This window comes from Thunnus maccoyii, chromosome 13 (genome assembly GCF_910596095.1).
Source record: "Thunnus maccoyii chromosome 13, fThuMac1.1, whole genome shotgun sequence".
Classification (NCBI taxonomy): domain Eukaryota; kingdom Metazoa; phylum Chordata; class Actinopteri; order Scombriformes; family Scombridae; genus Thunnus; species Thunnus maccoyii.
The window spans coordinates 19623740-19642704 of record NC_056545.1 but is presented as its reverse complement, the minus strand read 5'-3'; the positions used below and the strand labels follow the sequence as shown (position 1 = coordinate 19642704).

Sequence of the window (18965 nt, the reverse complement as noted above, 5' to 3'; positions counted from 1 at the left end):
ACAAGCTATCATGATGGAAATTGTTTTTTTTTTTTTGTTGTTGTTGTTGTTTTTGTTGTTTTTAAAAAAAAAAAAGTCTACATAGATTAAATTTTGCTGCCACAAAGCTGTTTCCCTAAATACAATACATCACCTGTTTGGTGCACTTGTGCTTTAAAAAGGTTTAGATTCTTGGATGAAGAGCAAAGTCAGTGCCTGAGTTGGCATCTGGGCTGGAGTCCATCTCAATTAAGCACATCCCCTTTCAGTTTCTCCACCCTTCTTCCTAGCCAGCAGGGGGGCTGAGAGACTCAGAGACCATAAACTTCAAGTCCAGTCCTACAAACGTGCTGGAGAAGTGCTTTTGAGCTTGTACAGACCCCGGAGAGTGAATGTTTGTAGTGAGGAGAAAAACGAACGTAAGTCATCCTTATATTGATGTTTTTCTTCTGGTAGGTGGTCGAGGAGAAGGTACACGACTGTTTAAAGTAACAAAAAATCCTCTTCACTTTTAACGACCCTGGCCATGTCTCCCTGTGTCATAGCAACGTGACTTTGTTTCTAGAGGCAGAAACAACCGAGGCTGCTGGTGATGTGCTGAATAATAAATCCATGCCTTTTTTCAATATTTACAATAATTACCACCTTCTAAGTTAAACCCTTTGTTTTACCATGCATTGAATCTAACTTGTGACAAGAAATCTACCTAACTTATAAATAGAAAGTATTTAAACTAAAGTAACACATAAATATAGTAAAAATTTTGTGACCTGCTTACATTTGGAGGCAGGACACAGGTTTTATTTGGCTTGTTTGTGTTAATCACTGTAGCAATACCACAATAACCAAACCTGTATAAAAAAAAATATTATTATTTGCAAGCAGTTACAAAACTTAAAAAGATATGCAGGTTCTGTTGGGTTCTGATCAGTAAACTCTCATTTCTTTAGTGTTATATTAGCTGTAAAGCTCACAAAAGAGCAGCTATTTGAATACGAATGATCACAAATTGCATAGTCAGAATGATTAGAGAACAAAGTAATGCTTTATTTTACAGCCCGGTATTACACATACAGTACTAATGTAGAAATCTCTAAGAAGACATGAGTCATCAGGTATTTGTCATTGCAAAGTTTGCATTTTAAAGGCTGTAAAATTAAGCTTTAGTAATTAGTATCATTGCAAATGTAGAGTCAGACAGTGTAGACAACACTACATCAAAATTAAACATACTTTCCATCAGTGAATAGTAGACATTTACGGAAGTTTGTTGTTGTTTTTTTCCCCCCAACAAGAAACAAAACATGAAAAAACACATACATTTTGAATGCAGATTTTCCCTCATGGGTAAATTAAATTTATTTTTAAAATTTGTCAAATGTACATAAATTATATTTTAATGCATCAAAACCAAATGAGCAAATCATATACCCTCTTTAAAAAAAGAGGCAACATAAGAGAGAATGACATTCTTTGTTGAGATCATTTTAAATAAGTATTGGTCAGGCATATCATTAACCTGGGAAAGCAAAGTGCTACACACAACAACCACTGAAGACAGTTCACCATACACCTTAATGAGGATTGGACTGAAGCACCTTTTCTTAGCTTAAAGCTAAAATGGAGATTCCACTGTTCTTACGTTTTTCCTTACCACAAAAACTCCATTATGCGTTTATAATCTACCTTCAACAACCCATACGCCAAGTTTACCCATTTCCTAGAGAGAGAGGGATACTAGCAGTGACATTGTTCTATTTCAAGTTGAAGAACTCGTGTGAACTGCTTCACCCAACAGGCTGCTAAGACCTTGGTTTACTATATTTTCCTCCGGGATGGAGCTTTTGAGTGCAAATAAAGGCATACAACTCCTTCATGAGAAATAAACATGGAATTCAGCCACATGCTTTCAAATAGTAATCATATATTTAATTGATATACATATATTGCCACCATTGGCACATACGATATTGCACACAGTGATGAAATGTTGCACATAAAAAATAGATATATTTTTTGTGGGCGAAAACATTCCAAAATTACAAATAATGTGGAATAACGCTGAAAAGGTAAAACTACGTAAAACAAAAAAAACAAAACAAGACATGCTTGCTACTCCCCATTAATTGAGCGAGACTTACAACTTACATATAACTATCCAAGCCATAGAACGAGCATTTCAAGGGGGGGCTTGCCAACAACAATTTATAATCATTTCAGGCCACTACTGATGTTCCCAGTCAGCCCCTGCTCTTCCTGCTAATGTGCTTGGCTAGTGAAGAGCCAACTCTTCTGCATCATCTTGCATCTAGGTGACCACCCCCTTCCATGTTTACATGTAGGCCGATACCTGGATGGCTGGGGAATGGGGATGGCATTGAAGTTAGAGGGGAAAAAGGAAGGTAGCAGAAAAAAGTTAAGAATTCTGCTTCTATTTTTTTCTTGAAGAGTTTGTAACAAACCCTTTTAGCACCACGAGTCGTGCGCTAGCACACAAGGGGGCTGAGACACAAAAATGGAAAGAAAGAAAGAAAGAGGAAACAATAATAAAAAGAAGCCAAACTGCGATCCAAAGCACCAGGCCAGCGTGTAAGCATGCGGAGTGTTTAAGGCACCAGGTTGTTTATATGCTGAAGAGGATGCTCCCAATCAGGTGTCATTTAGGCTATACCAGAGGCTCCAAAAATAGGTGGTCAAGGACAGTCTAGTTTGCTGGTTTCCAGTCAATCTAAACATGGGAGCAATCATTTAATTCAATGCTGAGGTAAATCTGACATTATCTGATTGTTGCCAGTTTCTCTGGAGTTTACTGACAGAGTTTATAAAACTGCTATCACACATCTATGAGATGCGACTGAACTGGATTAGAACCAGTTGTTTTCCGTGTGGCAGCCCAAATATTTACAATTAGACCAAAACAGAATCTCATCACCCCCAGGTAGATATTTGGACCTACAAATCTAAAGTGGAGCTATGAGAATGTATCCAAGGTAGCCCCACTGAACTTCACACCTTCAGATCTTAGGCTTGTAGGGATGGGCACGTCCATTGACACAATACTGGAGTTTCACCAACAGGTGGATTGAACCCTCTTCACCTCGGCTTGTCCAGGTGTGCTCCTCAGTGGCCCTCCTCATAGTGTGATGGTGATTTTTTTTTTTTGATTACAGTTCGCAAAGTCGCTCCTTTTACAATCACGCTTTGAAACAAGTTCCACTACAATTACACCAAGCCTTTGGATGGAAATCACTCAGTACTCAAACTTGAGATTCGTACAATATAGGCAGATAAAGATACATATGGAAGGGTCCTTGAGCCAATATTTTGGGAGACCAACGAAATCTATCTTAGTGCAGATTAACATGCAGCAACAGCAATCATTGGCACCATTTAGACTTTTATAACTGAAAAAGTTCACAAAATGTTTCAGATGTTCAAACCAATAATGCTCTGCTGAATTTTGCCTCTTTTTTTTTTCAAAGTCCACTATGCCAATCAACACAGAATGTGTAGGGTGTTTGTCTTGTTAATTGATCTGCAATTCAGGCCATTTGCTACATGTTGTCACTGCATTTCCTCTATCAAATACACATTTAGTACCTTTAAAATGAACACATTGCATTAACAACGAGACACAAAGGTAGTCTATAATATATCCATCTGCATGGCAACAATTTCAACTGAAACAAAAATTACAATATTAATATTTCTTTGAATGCCTCTGGCAAATGTCATCATATCAAGATCCATTGACCAGTTCAATATATTTGATTCTTATGCAATGCATATTGCACAACAGATAGAGCACTTATTTCATTTCATGAAAATGCCTATATGTTCCTTTTTATACTGCATGACATCTAACCAGTTTCCAAAGCAGGCCTAGCCCTCATATGATTTATGTGTAAACACATCTCTACTCACAGGAAAAGGTAAATAGGATGGCAAGTACATGTGACAAACTTTTATAAAGTTTTTTTGAATTTTGGTTTAAAAATTAAAATATCTGATTTGTGCTGAAGTCATTAGCTCACATGAAAAGGAACGTTTTTTGTCTTTTTCTCAGAACTCGGCAATAATCCCATTTGAACATTGCAAACACTTTTTTTTTTTTTTACAATAGCTTTAACTGGTACAAAAGTTTTCTGTTAATAAGGGAAATAAACACTCAGTTCAATATTGTTTGTCAAGTAGGAAACAATGTTCAAATATAATGTTATTACTTTGTTTAGCAGCCTGTTACTGTATTAATGGTGGATAAGTGGGGTAACATCCAGCGATGAGTGACAACATGTCATAACTGTCAGGTTGTGGAGGTTTCTTATATTGTGGGTGATGCTCCCTTGGAGTTAAACCATTACAGTTAAATCTTTAGATTTCTTTCTTTATACAGTAGAGTTTTTAATTATATTTCTCTTGTTATTTTCATTACTCTTGCATGTTTTTTTTCTTTTTTCTTTTGCTCTCTATATCAATCCTCGTCTCCATCGTCCGCCTGCATCTCCTCTTGTTGCTGCAGCTCGCATGCCCTTTTCTCCCGCTGTTTCTCCTGGATCTTCTTCATCTCCTCGGCATATTTACAGAAAGTATTCCCAAATTTGGACCACACTTTGAACGGCACCGTAATTGAGTTGCGGTACGTTGGCTTCACTTCGCTTACCCTCATGAACACCCCGTACTTATTGGATCCGACGTCGAAGAAAAACCGTTTGTTGTCCACAGTCAATGATGACCCTTCGGGCAACTCTGCAGGTTCGTCCTCTACACCGTAATCGTCAATAAGTTTAGCCAAAGCGTCACGAAACTCAATAAGTCCCTGGGCAGGCAGAGCAATCGTCTGGCCTTGTGTGGATCCCAAACCGGGCCCCCGGTTAACGGTCTGTCGAATCCTCAGAAACCGTCCCCTCTGGTTCTCTTTCAGATCCATGTAGTATTTCCGATTTTCTCGGACCAGAAACTCGCTTTTGAGCGCTCGCCTGGGCTCGTCTTGTACCAACCCCGGGTTGCTCGGACCCAGCTGGGCATAATGTTCGATGAAGTCCCCCAAGTAGTCACGGAACTCGACCGCCACGGACATGGAGAGAGTGAGGCGGCTCTTGTTTCCACCGGCCCCGACTTCTGCTATCTTTAAGAAGCGGCCTTTCGCGTTCTGCTTTACGTCCAAGTAGAAGCGTTTGTTTTGGATGTCAACTCGCTTCGACGCCAGCTCTTGAGTCTCGTGCTGGAGCCCGGAAGCCGAGCCCGCCCCTCCTGTCGCTAGGTGCATGGAGCCGAAGCCTGGGCCCGTGGCTGCTCCTCCCTGCTCACTTCCACTATCTCTGTCCGCCATGATGCTGCCTGCCTGCCTTCTCCCTCTGTCTGCTGCAAAGCCACGGCCAGTCACAGCGAACGCCGGAACTCTCGCGAGATCTAAACAGAGAGGCATAAAAAGGCGAGGGGAGGAGGGGGGGAGACATTAGTGCAGAGCGACGACGCTGTTGTCTCCCATACGGTGTAATGTCATGCTGTCACTTATACTGACAACGAAACCAACGCTTCTTCGGGGGAACGCATCGCCCTAAAAGTCTGATTCACTTTCGATATGGCGTTACAGCCTCTGTGAACGAGGGTACTTTTGCTTCCAGGAAAGACCCTAGCTTGCCCTCTGTTTCAAAGTAGGCTGAGAGTAGAAAATGAGAAAAGTACCATACATCACATCACATCTGTCTCTGTGCACGTATAGCCTACAAGCTTTAATGCTCTAACGATTTTACAGACGATTAATTAATTGTGATAATCTGACAGACTTCTCACTTCTAAATAAGCTGCCACTGAAGTCCCTAAAGGTCCAAACCTAAACCTTGTTTCGAGTCCTGTAAAACTCCTCACCTAGGTCCACTTAAATAGCCTATATTTTACATAGCACTGCATTGAATTACATTAAACAGCATTGCACTAGTAGTAATAATAAAACACTATTAATAACAAGCTCACAATCTTGAGTGAATTGTTTATTCGCCAGCTACCAGTCCTGCACAGCCAGTGGCAGGAGCCTGGTTAACAAGGCCAAATATTATCAAGGCTAAATAACATACACCGGTATGGCACATCATCATTATTTATTTCAGTTTATTCATTTTATTTCAAAACATGTGATGTCAATTACGCAAGGCTGTTTTTTTAAACTTCCACAATTTTAATTTACGCAGCTCCAATTCAAATTTATTTTACTATCATGACAATAAGCCTTCGTATTGACAAAGTATGTTGTGAAAGAGGCGACTTTTTTATTTTTATTTTTAGGAACAATATTCAGGGATGCAAAGACATAATCATGTAATGTCAGCAAAGTCAGCCCACTTACCTCATGTTAGATCAAAAGCGACACAAAATGTCCATCTTTTTTTTTTGTTATGCTACTCGCTCCAAAGTTTGAAAGAGGAGGTTAGTTTGGTTTCTTCATTCAGTGAACTGTGGTCAGCTGGAAGTTATTTGAGTTGAGAATCAAAGCGTCCATGACAAACGTTTTATTTCAAACCACGTCTCTGCTGCACATCTGTATGCTCATGTAGACGCTGACGAGATGCACAATGAAATATTATTTTTAGTCTTTGGCCTTTGTATCAAGTCAAGTTATTTTTGACTAGTTATTTCTAAAGTCATCTGATTTATGAATTGAGTCAACACGTCAGTCAGGATATAGCCACTGTTTTCAATGTGTCCAACCTGTCCTCTCTCTGCAGTAGTTCTTAATTATTAAGCCACGCATTGAACCAGGCTGCCGTCGCATTTAAAGGAAAGTGATGTAACTGTCACAGCTGGGTTTTTTCCCCCTCATGGCAGAATATAAGCTACTGTGTATAAACCTGTGTTGGAGGCCTGTAAGTAGCTAATAGCTACCTATGATTTGTTGTGCTCTCATTTGAAAGCTACAGCACAGACTATTGTCATTGTATGAAAGGATCAAAGCATGACCATGTTTAATGTTTTCATGTTTTAATTATGCAGGCCTACACATCAACAGGCTATTAGTAGACCGTTTTAGTCTGATGTGGTCTAGTTGTTGATCCAAGGCGATTATGAGGCGCTAAAAAACATCTCTCTTCTGCATTTCTGAGAAATTCTCATTTTAATTATTCTATTCTAGTTTTGCAATTATTTATAGTCCAAATAAAGCACATATACAAAAATACAACATTGACCTTTAACTGGTTATTTGGCACAAATATTGTTGCCTTGCTTGCGATACTTTGTCCACAGTAATTAATCTTCCTTCATGTCCAACTGGAATCATATCTGATCGCCCGCAAGTTTCATCTGAAACATCTATACACTACATACAGCCTGTATTTTAAATTGAGCCAGAAAATAATTTGTGCCAAATTTGCTATTGACACAAATGAATCCCCGCACATCATTTATGAGCGGTTTAATATTTCTCTTGGACAAGTTTGGTATTCCTGGTAAATTAAGAAAAGGATAAATGCGACTTTTGTTTTCTTTTGGGATTTATTGAGCGAGTGAATTTATGAGCCATTAAACCAGTAATTTGTTTGCATGTGAAAAACTCTGACCCTATTTTATAAAGAATTAAAATACGAATGAGGGAATGGCTTAAATCTCTACATTAAAACATTAGAATGTCACATTTATATTTAAAGCCTACATTGTGAAACAGCTCTATGTCAGCCCACACTTTTTGTTTGATTGTTTTGCAGATGCTGAATATCATTTTAAAACATGCACGCCTTCTCCCCTTTTAGGTCGACATATCTTGAAGACTATTTATGTGTCTTAATGAACTTGCAATGTTGACATGTGACTGACTCCTTAACATATAGGCTGAATAAAAGGACGGCCTGCGGCTTAATCCTGTTTAAACCTGGGCCCATTCTGAACTCTTCAAGTCAATATAAGTTATGCACTTCACCAATATTCATATTAAAAGGGCGAATATTGAGTCTTAAAATTATTTAGTAGAGATCAACTCGATTAATCTAATTGACTAATACTTTAATTGTATATATAATCAACTCTCTGGTCTTATTGTGCCTTGTTTCCACGTGCATGTTATTGTATTTTTCTTTATAAAAAAAAAGAAAAATCTCTTTGACAGTATCTGCAGAGCAAATATAAGACTTCCTTTTTTAACATGTAGGCCTACATTTTTTCAGTGTAGTCTTCATGAGGGTTTGTTTAAAGGCCAAAGTCAAGTTCTCTTTTACTAACCTATCATTTACTAATGATATTTTAACCAGAAACAAAAACATTTTAAATCTGTTTAAACATTAGTTGCTTTTTTTTTCTTTTTTTTTAAATTTATTTATTTTTTTAAAGTTATATGTGGATATTAATGTTCTTAGGAGAATATTAGGACAAATCTTCGGATATAAACAGGATTTATATTTTTGTATTTGTCCATAAATTAATTCAAAATACAAAAATACCTTTTGTAAATAATAAAGCTTTCTACAATTCACTGAAATTACCCTGAAGTTAACAAGTACATAACACGATAAAATAAGATAAAACCGATGAGTATATACTGTCATATTGAGTAAACATTCTAAAGAAAGGCAAAAGTGAAACAATTATTTCAATTTTATGGTCATAATTATGAGGACAAAGGGGTAAAAGAAATAAAATAAATAAATATATTCAGACGTATTCGCGAGGTAAAATATTTTAATGAATTATTGAAATAACGACCAATAGCCATAAAAAGCTAATAAACATGCAAATAAATATGTCGATTATAACCTTAAAAAGTGACGTTGATTTATTGAAAATCAGTTGTTGAAAACATTGGGACAAAACCTGCAGACTTCTCTGAACTCTCATTTTCTATCTGCTGAGGTGAGCCTGCCGGCCTACTGGTTATTATAGTTTAGCAGATTTTCTCTTATTTAACTGTCTTATTTAACCTTGATCAACGTTTAGATTTGCTCTATAAAATCATTAAAATAAGCCGCTTTTGTCGCCTCCAGGTCGTCCGGCCTCCTCATCAGCTCTACAGCAACCATCACAAAATCCAGTCATGTCTGGAGAAGTATAAAGTAAGAAAATTGTGTAGGAGCTTAATAAGAGAAACCAGCATTCCCGTAATGAGGCAGGGATGAAAATGAACTAAATAAATAATAAAATAATTCAATTTACATAGCTTGTATGTATCTTTCTGATGATCCGCATGTTGCAGGCCTACAAAGGCCGTTTATGCAGAAAACCCTGTAAACCGTTTGGTGGGTTGATCTGAGCTGTCCCTGCAGCTGCTTTATTTCATTGTCAGTCTCTTCGTAATTTATCTGAATCCATAATTATTTTATTTTTTTTCTATAGGAAGGCAAGCTGACCTTATTGTGTCATTCTTTCTTCTTTGTCTTCCTCAACCAGGTAGATCCCTGATAAACACGGATCTAAATGATGATAGGTGAGTAATTACTACAGAACTTATTGTATTAACATTCAGGCGAGGTCTTAATTTTTATTTATTTATTTATTTTTGCTGGTATTTTTATGACAGCATAGGATGTATCCTGCATAAATGTAATACCCTTCTCTTGGGGCCTCTATTGCCCCAAAAAATAACCATTTAGAGTTTCATCCGACTTTTTAATACCAAATTTCACCACGGGATATGTTCTGTCTAATTTACTTACCTATTATAGGCTATCTAGACCCTTTCTCCGTAAGATGATAAATCAGCAGCTCCGACAGACAACAAACAACCTAACAATTTAATCAGTATATTATCAATCAGTGCTTGGCCTGTTTTTCAGACCATTTTTAATCATGAATATGAATCAGTAAAAGCAGCTCGGTTCGGGTGCCAAGGCCACGTCCAACGCAGAATTCCGCCTCAATAAGGTGTCGTCGCAGTTTGTAAAAGGCAGCCGCTGTGATCACCTCACAAAGTTTTGCCCTACATCCCAACACAGGAATGCTGTGGCGCCGCTCCAAACGCAGCTCCACTATGATTTTTTAGATCAGACGCACGGCGCATATGCAGTATGTTATGCTTCTGTAAACTCTGCGAAGCAATGACATATGCTTGGCTTGCACGTTAGGGCACTTAAATGCTGCAGGACAATAACAGAATGACATGTAAATAAAGCGTCATTCCTTTCACCAAGCCACATCCAGTAACCTACCTTACCCTGCTCGGTCTGCAGGCGGAGCGCCTTAAAGCCTCGACGGCGTGCAGCAGAAGACGAGACAAGGCAAAAGACACATGTGAATATGCTCGCAGGCCTTAATGACAGCACAGCTTGCTTCACAAGATGGACAAGAAACGGCGAGTCGTGGCACGGAGAGGGACACACGCATAAGTTCAACGCCGCACGCTTCACCTCTGATGTCAACACGCACTGTTTGGTGGGAACTCAAGCACTGCGCCTCCCCTCGGTGCTGCTAAGGAATTGCAGCTTTGCCATTTGATGGTAACAGGTAGAGCAACATTTTGGGCACTGTGATGGAAGGCAATGTGTAAAGAAGTAAGAATACTACCAACACCTTATTACAAGTACAATTTTGGGTCGATATCATGACTTTTATCTTGCTTTCATTGGTAGCATGAAGCAACAGCATGGTTGAATCATTTAGGGAAGAAGAGTGCACATATCCAGTGCTTCTATTCTATGTTTGTGTCAAGAGTTTTGTGGTAGTTCTTGTTAAAAGAAAGGAAAAAAGGAAAGACACATGAAATATGAATGTAATTCCATATCTGTGTGACACCAGCACTCAATAGGCCTATGTTTTATGTATTTTTAGGCCTTGTACAGTTTCAGCACCATGGAGAGCAGCGAGGTCTGTGTCAGGTTTGCAAACCTTGTACATAAATGAAAACATAAGTAAATGTATAGATGTAGAAGTATTTTGTAAATTTACAGCACATATTTATTTGTTCTGAATGATTCATATGATTGTTTTTTTTTTTTGTTTGTTTGTTTTTTTGTTGTTTTTTTATTCAATATGCTGCACAGTTTTTATCCTAACCCGTATAATCCCACTGATAATGCGATTATTGCAGTCCACACCAAGCATATTTTATTGGGACACAATTCAACATTTGGTACCCTGCTTTTCCTTTGCTGTTTGATTTACAGCAACTATGTGTCAAATTGTTCATACTGTGGTCAGCAGATGTCGCTCTTTGTGAATACTGTCAGCACAACATCCTGTATCCGCATTCTATTTGGCATTTAGACTAAACCAAACCATTGCCATCACCATCATAACTTGACCTAAACATGGCCACAGATGAAAATCAAACGTGTTAATATTCCTCTTTTATTTTATTTTTCTTGGTCATATAATTTCTCTCTTAGAGCTATTTATCATGTGCAAGCATCACGTTCTAATAGTAAAAAACACAGAAAAGCCTGTCTTCTCTGAATTTTCTCCTCCTGTGGTGATTAAAGTAGTTTTTTCTCTGCTTTGAACTCTAATATTGCAGCTGTTTTAGCTGTATGGATTTAATGCGGTGCTTCAACATCAGTTTTTTTTAGAGGCAGAGCAGCGAATGTGACCTGAATGCAGGGCATGACTTAATGGGATGAGACGCAAAACTCATTCAAAACAGTCTCTTGAAGAATCTGAAATGCTTTCGCAGCCTTAGTCATCGCAGCCATATGATTTCTCTGGGCCCACCGGACTATATGCGGCTGTATTTTTCAATGTGAACCTCTTTCATTTTTTGGAGTCATGCCTTGGCTACAGTAAGATGCGATTTTGAGGAGGGACAGTCATGGATTTAGGATTTTGTTTGTTTCATTATAACGTGAGATCACCGCTGATAAAACACCATGGAGTGATTGACATACAGTAACTGGGTTTGGGAGTGAGGAGATCGACCCTGTGGTCCATCGGTTGCCTGTATCTCAGTGCTCCAATCCTGCGTTTTTGTTGACGGAGCCCCTTGGCAATCGGCATTATTTTCTCTCCGTCTGTGGCTAGTGGGGGAGGCGGAGAGAGAGCCGCGGTGGAAGGCGGCGTATTAGCGTTTTAGCTGCCGACCAGAAATATTCTTTTATTTTTTGGAATGAAACGTGGCTTATGTTTTGCGACCGGACTACCAAACTTGTGGTTCACTGCAGCATTTTGCGTCTTTTCCCTCCGCTGCAGATGATACAGAAAACCATCATAGCGGTACCCCACCACTGCAATTTTTGGGCAAAGATAAGAGTGGCGTCGTCTTGCAGTTAAGGCTACTATGGCAGCATAGGGGGCATCTTCTGGAGGGGAGAATCCGCCAATTCCTTGCTTAGCCTGTCTGCGATGCCTTATTATTAGCAGAAAGCAGTGACTGGATTTGAAACCCAGCATCATCCCGCGGTTTCCCCGTTTCAAAGCTGCTGTTTAACCATTGAAAATTACTCGAAAAGCAGCGGATCCCGATGGCATGGACACTTATGCAAGGTCTGCCGCGCTGCCGTGCTACTGGAGCCTACTTGCTGTCTCTTCATTCAACCCAGCTCCATCGCCATCGCCCCGCAGCCGAGAGAGCCCTGCCGCAACGCGACCAGCGACCACCGAGCCAAAGCAGGCGGCATGAGGCTTGATTCAGTACATTTATCCATGCTGGTCATCGGGGTCTCATTCGCCTGCTACTCCCCGAGTTTGAATTCCCTGCAGGACCAGGCTTACAAATCCGCCGTGGTGATCGAGGGCAAGGTGCAGTCTACGCCTCTGAACGTCTCCGCGGAGCCGTACAGTGTGAATGTCAAAGTGCTGGATGTTTGGCCCCTAAACAGCGGGGGTCTGGAGCGAGAACAGCTCGTCACCGTGGGGGAATTTGGATCTGAGGCTCCGTGCACCAAAGTGAAGAAGAACCATAAGTACATTTTTTTCATGGACCCCACTGACGAGCCCTTGGTTTTCAAGGCATCGTTTGCGCCCCTGGACACGAGTGGAAAGAACCTAAAAAAGGATGTTGGGAAGATCTTGTGTGAGGACTGCGGTAAGTTAATGTATTGTGGATTACCGGTGAAGTCCAACCCGGAAGAATGAGCGGTCTCTTAATAGCCCCTCGTTTAGGGCTTTTGGTAACAGGCACTCTGGTGAATTGTGGTTATTATGACCACAGGATGGTTTGGAGTCAGTGGGTACCAGATAGGTGCCTAAGGGGCGTCTATGCAGCAATTTTCGACAACTCTCGCAGGCTCCCATAGCCCACATGATCAATCAAACTCTCTTTCTCTCTTTCTCTCTCCCATTCTCTCTCCCCTGAACTGCATCAGACATACGCCTCGCACTGTTGCTTGTGAGGAATTGCAGTTTGTGTGTATCGAACTATCTGCATCCTGCAAACCCGCATTATAGTTTAAACGTTTTAGACACCTTCCAATGCATCTTTAACTTCCTATATGCTTCACATACAGATTTATGTTCTGCATTATTGTTGCGGCTTCTTATAAGAACATGGAGTACATGCGTTTCATGGACCCGGTACAATTTCAGGACCAGGGACAGCGGCCTGTACACCGGTATCACGTGTGGAAAATCACGCTGCCCTAAGCAAATTGGTTCCTAAGCTCTATTTAAGCTCACATCCTGCTTTAATTCTTTAATACTCCACACTTTGCCATAGCCTATCTAAGTCTAGGTCCTGTATGCACACATACATCTTCAGTGCAGGCTGCAGGGCTAGCAGTGTGTGTTATAGTCCTAACCTGGAATCTGACGATGGAGTCGTTGTTGAAAATATCAAAATGTTCAACTTTACCACCAACACTTTCTCTTTTTTTTAGTTTCATGCACAAGTAGGTGAGGAATGGACTTTGGTCAGTAGATGTCGCCCTTAGGGAGTCATTTTAAAATCACAACAGGCACATTATATTCGCCTAATTAGGCGTTATGTATTTATTCATGTCGCTGAAGATATTCAAGTGTGTTCGTATTGTTCCAGTGCACCGTGAGGTTGCTCCCTCTCTCTTTCTCTCTCCCTCCCTCTCTCTCTTGCTCATGGCCAGTAAGATTTCACAAGAGAAAATCAAGGCTGATTGTTTTGTTTATTCTATGGAACTTATTGATTAAGTACAATGCAGCATACTGTTGCACTGGTGTTGGTGCAGTAGGCAGCACTTAAATACATCCATTCATGTGCATTGTTTTAAAATTGTGCATTGTTTAGTGACAGAATTCATGGGCCGCTCTGTCATTAGATCAGCAAGAGCCACTTGTCAACAGCTCAAATGCCACAGACATTGTCTTCCATGCTCTTCATCAGGGTAAAATGAGTCTTCTCTACTACCTAAATTATATAGTGGTGTCAGTGTCTGTAACTGGATCTTAAACACCTCTCAGTGCTCGTCATGGAGCCACTCCTTCACTTGTGTCTACAACCAATGTCCCATGGTGGTCAGCCTGCAACACAACTTCAAAATGTGAGGCAGCTCCTCTTCTTCCATAATTTTAATGTACTGAGTTACACAAATAATAAAAAAATAACCACCATATTGTACACACATTTTCACTTCTGCTTAAGAACATAATGTGTACCCTGTACTGCCGCCTTCTTAAATCCTCTTAGCCTGTACTCATGAGACACAAATGCTTCCCTCTCTTGATTTTGCCACACTCACTCTGGCTTTTAAACTCATCTCTCCATTAGAGAGGTAACACAAAATGGACCTCCTTATAACCTCTTGAGTTCCTTGAACAGCCATAACACCTACCCCCCACATCCCCCAATGCTTCTGCCACTTAGCAGAGCTTGTCAGTGACTTGATCAAACTCACTGTATTACCTGAGAGAGTTGCCACACCCGCTTCCTGGGCCCCTGTGGATTAGTTCAAAGTACCCAGCAACATAGCTGATGATGCGTTGATGGGCTATTGTCATTGAGGGGCTTCTTACTCAGTGTAATTAATCTCATCACTGTTGTTTCTGGACCCCGTCCCCTCCCCAATCATTATATTTTTTGATGCAGATTTCCCCACAGACAGATAAACAGTCAGTCCCTTGACATCCACTTTTCCTTTTATTCATCAGGTATTCAAGATAAACAATGCTCTGTTCACTGTTCATATTTTATTAGAGCATTTACATTATGGGCCATTATTTTCTTGGCCTTGAACCTTGACCTGCTGCATATGCAGCTTTGTCTGAGCCCAAACATCCAGGCCCACTTAGCACACCAACTAAATTTTGTCTTGAATCCCTCTCATGCAGAGGTACACAGGCTCTCCAGTGTGCAAACATGGGATTGAGCGTACACACTGTACAGCAGTTGTTGTCTTCTGGTTCCTAAGGGCTGCCTGAAACTCAGGCTACCTACAGTGCCCACCACCTGCACCCCTTCCTAAGGACTCAGCCAGCTGGAAGCTCTGGGTTCCTGCCAAAGAAGAAAAGAAAACAACAAGAAATATTGTTCTTCTGGTATAGATTACAACAAACATATGCAAACAGGCTTATGTAAAGCTCTTCCAAGCCCATCAAATCTGTCCCTCATACTGGTCACCAGCATCTCAAGCAGATCATGTTGTATCTGACTGAAACTGACTGAAATTGTCGCTGACGTTAGTAAGGAAAAGAAAGAATAGATTGTAATACGACTGTGACTACTGTAGGACTTTCAGTGTTGCTGTGTGACAAGTTACTGATCATGACAAACACTAGCACCTCTACGAAGAAGTTTGCCTACATTTAATCCAGGCATATACATATTTCAGTGAACCAGCAGGCGAACAAGTGATATCAAATCTACTCAGGCACTGAGTCTTCTTCTATGACAGAAGCAGAGAATCCTGCCAGAGTTAGCATATCATGATTATCTTCTGAATATTACCAAGCTTTGTTGATCAGTTTTTTTTAATCAACTGAGGGTATGAGAGGAGATGACAGAGGATGACATCTACCCTAATAACAGTGGATTATGTTTTCATTTGAAATGGAGTCTGACACTGCTGTACTTCAAACTGTAATTTCAAGTATGCCACTTTTGCCTTTTAGCTCATATTATTTAGCGTAACAATAGTGTTTTTGTCCCTCATGGCTCAACCTAAATCAAAAGTCTGCATAATGAAACTAATGTGGTAGGTGCGGCCTCTAGCTTTTTGTCTATCCATAGACCCCATGGAGGAGACCTACATAATTGCATTTTGTGTGTTCATGTGCGTGGGTGTATGCAGAGAGGTGGGAGCATCCTATCAAGACAAATCGGTGGAACAAAAAAATGGTCATCTGAATCCAAGAGTAACACATTGCCCCGAAACCACCTTCATACTTGTAATTAACAATTGCACAAATCATTCTCACTTGTGGGAGTGTTTATTTATTGCTCATTACGCCCATTTATTTCTCTGAAGTAAATTAATGTAACAATGTTGTTGCGAATGCACACTCTATCACTAATCTGTCACTGCGAAGTCCCACTGCATGCAGGTCGCAGCTGCTGCATTGAGGTGGTAGACAGGCAGAATTTTGCCCCGAGCTATGCATCTTTGTGTGAATTGAGAGAGTTCCTTAGAAGAGCTAGACATAGAACATGAATGACAGCTGCTGATGGCTACTGGGCTCTTACCTCACAAGTTTGTCTGGCGGCAGTATGAATCAACAAGCATCTACAGGTTGGTCATTATACCCTAATTGCACACTCAAGGGCAATCTAGCAAACAGTTGTTGATTGTGACAAAGGTGCTCATTTACTGCATTTCACCACTGAGATTATGGTCGTGCACAGGATGTGTGTTTGTTAAGATAAGAATGATTGAAGTGTTTTCAACTGTCAATGCTGCAGTGTCTCTAGTCCAGGGCAGAGGTACAGGCTAATGAGACTGACCAGCTAGAAACGTGGATTTGTTCTGATTGAGGCTATACTGTAGGTTTGTGGGGAATGTTTTTGGGTCATTTATGTAGACTTTCTGGCCTGCTGAATCTTGGCTACTCCACTCTGACAAGATAGCTTGATGTATATTTATAAGATGTATGAAAAAAGGACATGGCCATTTTCAGTAATTGGTCCCTCATTTTCCTGTCCTATTAGGCACTTTCTCACAATCACTCAGACTTGTACTCCCCACTTCAAAAGGCAGAATTTTACAAGATATTATTATTATTAGCATCTTGGGTTTCTGTCTTTTGTTTCTACAAAAGCCACAACTCGGCAGCGACAGTCTAGTTTTCATGGTAGAGTTGAGGTTTACTGTTTCAGGTCATGGTTGATACCTGTTTGTAGAGCACAGCTGTTGAATAATAGATGTGTGATGGGAGCTTACAGTAGGTGGTGTGCTTGGAGCCTTTCATTCACTGGGCTTTAATACCCCTTAAAAAGTTTAAATCAGAAGTATATCATTAAGTGGCCTTTGTGATCAGTGCCATACTGTGTTATGCAACCTCTGTCTTTTCACAGTGTGTTGAATTTGCAACAAAGATGCATGTAATAAACTATATTAGTCTCATACAACAGGAATGAACAGATATGAGATAAAAGATTCATAACAGAAGTAATTCCTTCCTTCTTTACATAAACGTGTGCCACAGATTTGTTTGGTGGTAGTATGATGTAAGTCAGTAGTTCGTGTAGTTCACTACAGTGTCTGTTGATTCATTTATTCTGTAATGAGCTTTTTAGAATGATGCATGTTTGTTGAGGTTAGATGAGTAATACAAGAGTGAGGAATTTAAATACCTGTTCTGCTCTAATATTGGTCTTCTCTGCACTTTACTGCACTTTGAATTAAGCAGTCCTTTCAAAATACAGCAGTTGGGCTTCATACACATTTTCCATTTAAAAATGTAGATTATATTTTCTTAATTGGATTTAAAGCCCACAGATGTATATTATAATTGACATTGATTGTCAAAATATTTAATTCTAAAGCTAATTCTGATTGACATCTCTAGAGAAATAAGACAAATTTAGTATAAACACAAACTACATTTGTTTTTCCTTTTTGCATGTTTTTGGTATGCCCTAGAGTGTGATTTTTTAATGTACTTTTTATGTTTTTATGTACTTTTTGTATGTAAACAACGCATAGACAAGTGCAGATGCTATACAGACCCATTGTGCTTAGCTATGTGTGCAATATCTACTGCTGGTGTATAGACATGGTGTGTATTGTTAAGAGGATCTAGTCTACTGTAGAGCTAGTTAGAAGCTTGTGGCAGTATCAGTTTGGCTTGTGATGAATGCTGTCGGAAAATCTCACCTCCGTTTGATTTTTGAATGTGGTTAAACACAAACTTATGATATCTTTGTCATAAAAGTCTTCAAAAATGAGGCAAATTATTTCTTAACTTGTTACATTATCATATCATTATTAATGAAGGCTTTTAGCTTGGCTTACGTGTGTTTCTTCAGCTACAGGTTGAGTTAGCACTAAGCTAATATAAAAGCCAGCAAACCAAAGCAAACACAACTGTAAAAAAGAGGGTTAGATTTACAAATTCAATCGATATCATTCATAAATTGATTTTTTAGCCACTTAAGGGCAGAGGAACTTCACAACAAGCTAACAAACACAGATATCTACTTAAACAATTTTATAGCTAACAAGTTAGCAAACAGTATGTATGAAAACTCTCAGTCATCCAGGTCAGGGGTATATCTGGAAGTGCTAAGTCAAAGGCAACTGGACTTGGTGTATACTCCTTTCAGACAGCAGATGCATGTATGACACAGATCTACTCAACACATGTTCTACCTGCTTTTTTTTTTTGATGAGTCAGCTAAATTACTTTAAAACGCAGGTAGCAACATCAGTACACTGCAGGGAACCATCTGACCCACTTCCAACCCTGATCAAGAGGGTTGTGAAGGAGGATTGGTTGGCACATGTTGGCACGTTCAGATAGACCCCCAATGCAGGTTTGACCCACGTTACTGTGTCAGTCTGAACACTACCTCAGTTCTGACTGACTGTTGGAGAGTCTCAGCTGGGCATTTAACTTCTGTTGATTTGTTTACTCCTTGAGAGTAGTTAAGGTCATATATGGGTTGTTGTAGTCCACATGGCTGTCATGTGGGAGCCACTAGAGTTACATTAGTCAAGAGTATCCAAAATCAC

General features: G+C 39.8%; 2 protein-coding genes across 4 annotated transcripts in view; one reads left to right on the top strand and one right to left on the bottom strand.

Moving 5' to 3' along the window:
* Positions 1-1886: 1886 nt before the first annotated feature.
* puraa (purine-rich element binding protein Aa) lies at positions 1887-10825 on the bottom strand. 3 transcript variants are annotated; one of them, XM_042430375.1, is made up of 2 exons: positions 10107-10825; positions 1887-5388 (listed from the first exon to the last, which is right to left on the bottom strand). In XM_042430375.1, the coding sequence occupies exon 2, from the start codon at positions 5306-5308 to the stop codon at positions 4451-4453; it is 858 nt and encodes a 285-aa protein (XP_042286309.1). In that variant the 5' UTR covers positions 5309-5388; positions 10107-10825; the 3' UTR covers positions 1887-4450. The 3 variants fall into 3 exon arrangements, with proteins under 3 accessions (XP_042286309.1, XP_042286310.1, XP_042286311.1); XM_042430376.1 differs by having other exon boundaries at positions 10112-10825; XM_042430377.1 differs by lacking the exon at positions 10107-10825 and adding an exon at positions 6323-6337.
* A 1535-nt stretch (positions 10826-12360) lies between these two features.
* The window catches only part of nrg2a (neuregulin 2a), a 75242-nt gene continuing 68637 nt past the window's right edge, over positions 12361-18965 (top strand). Inside the window, exon 1 of the mRNA XM_042430372.1 lies at positions 12361-12913. Coding sequence (XP_042286306.1) covers positions 12505-12913 — 409 coding nt within the window. The 5' untranslated portion in view covers positions 12361-12504. The remainder of the gene's footprint in view (positions 12914-18965) is intronic.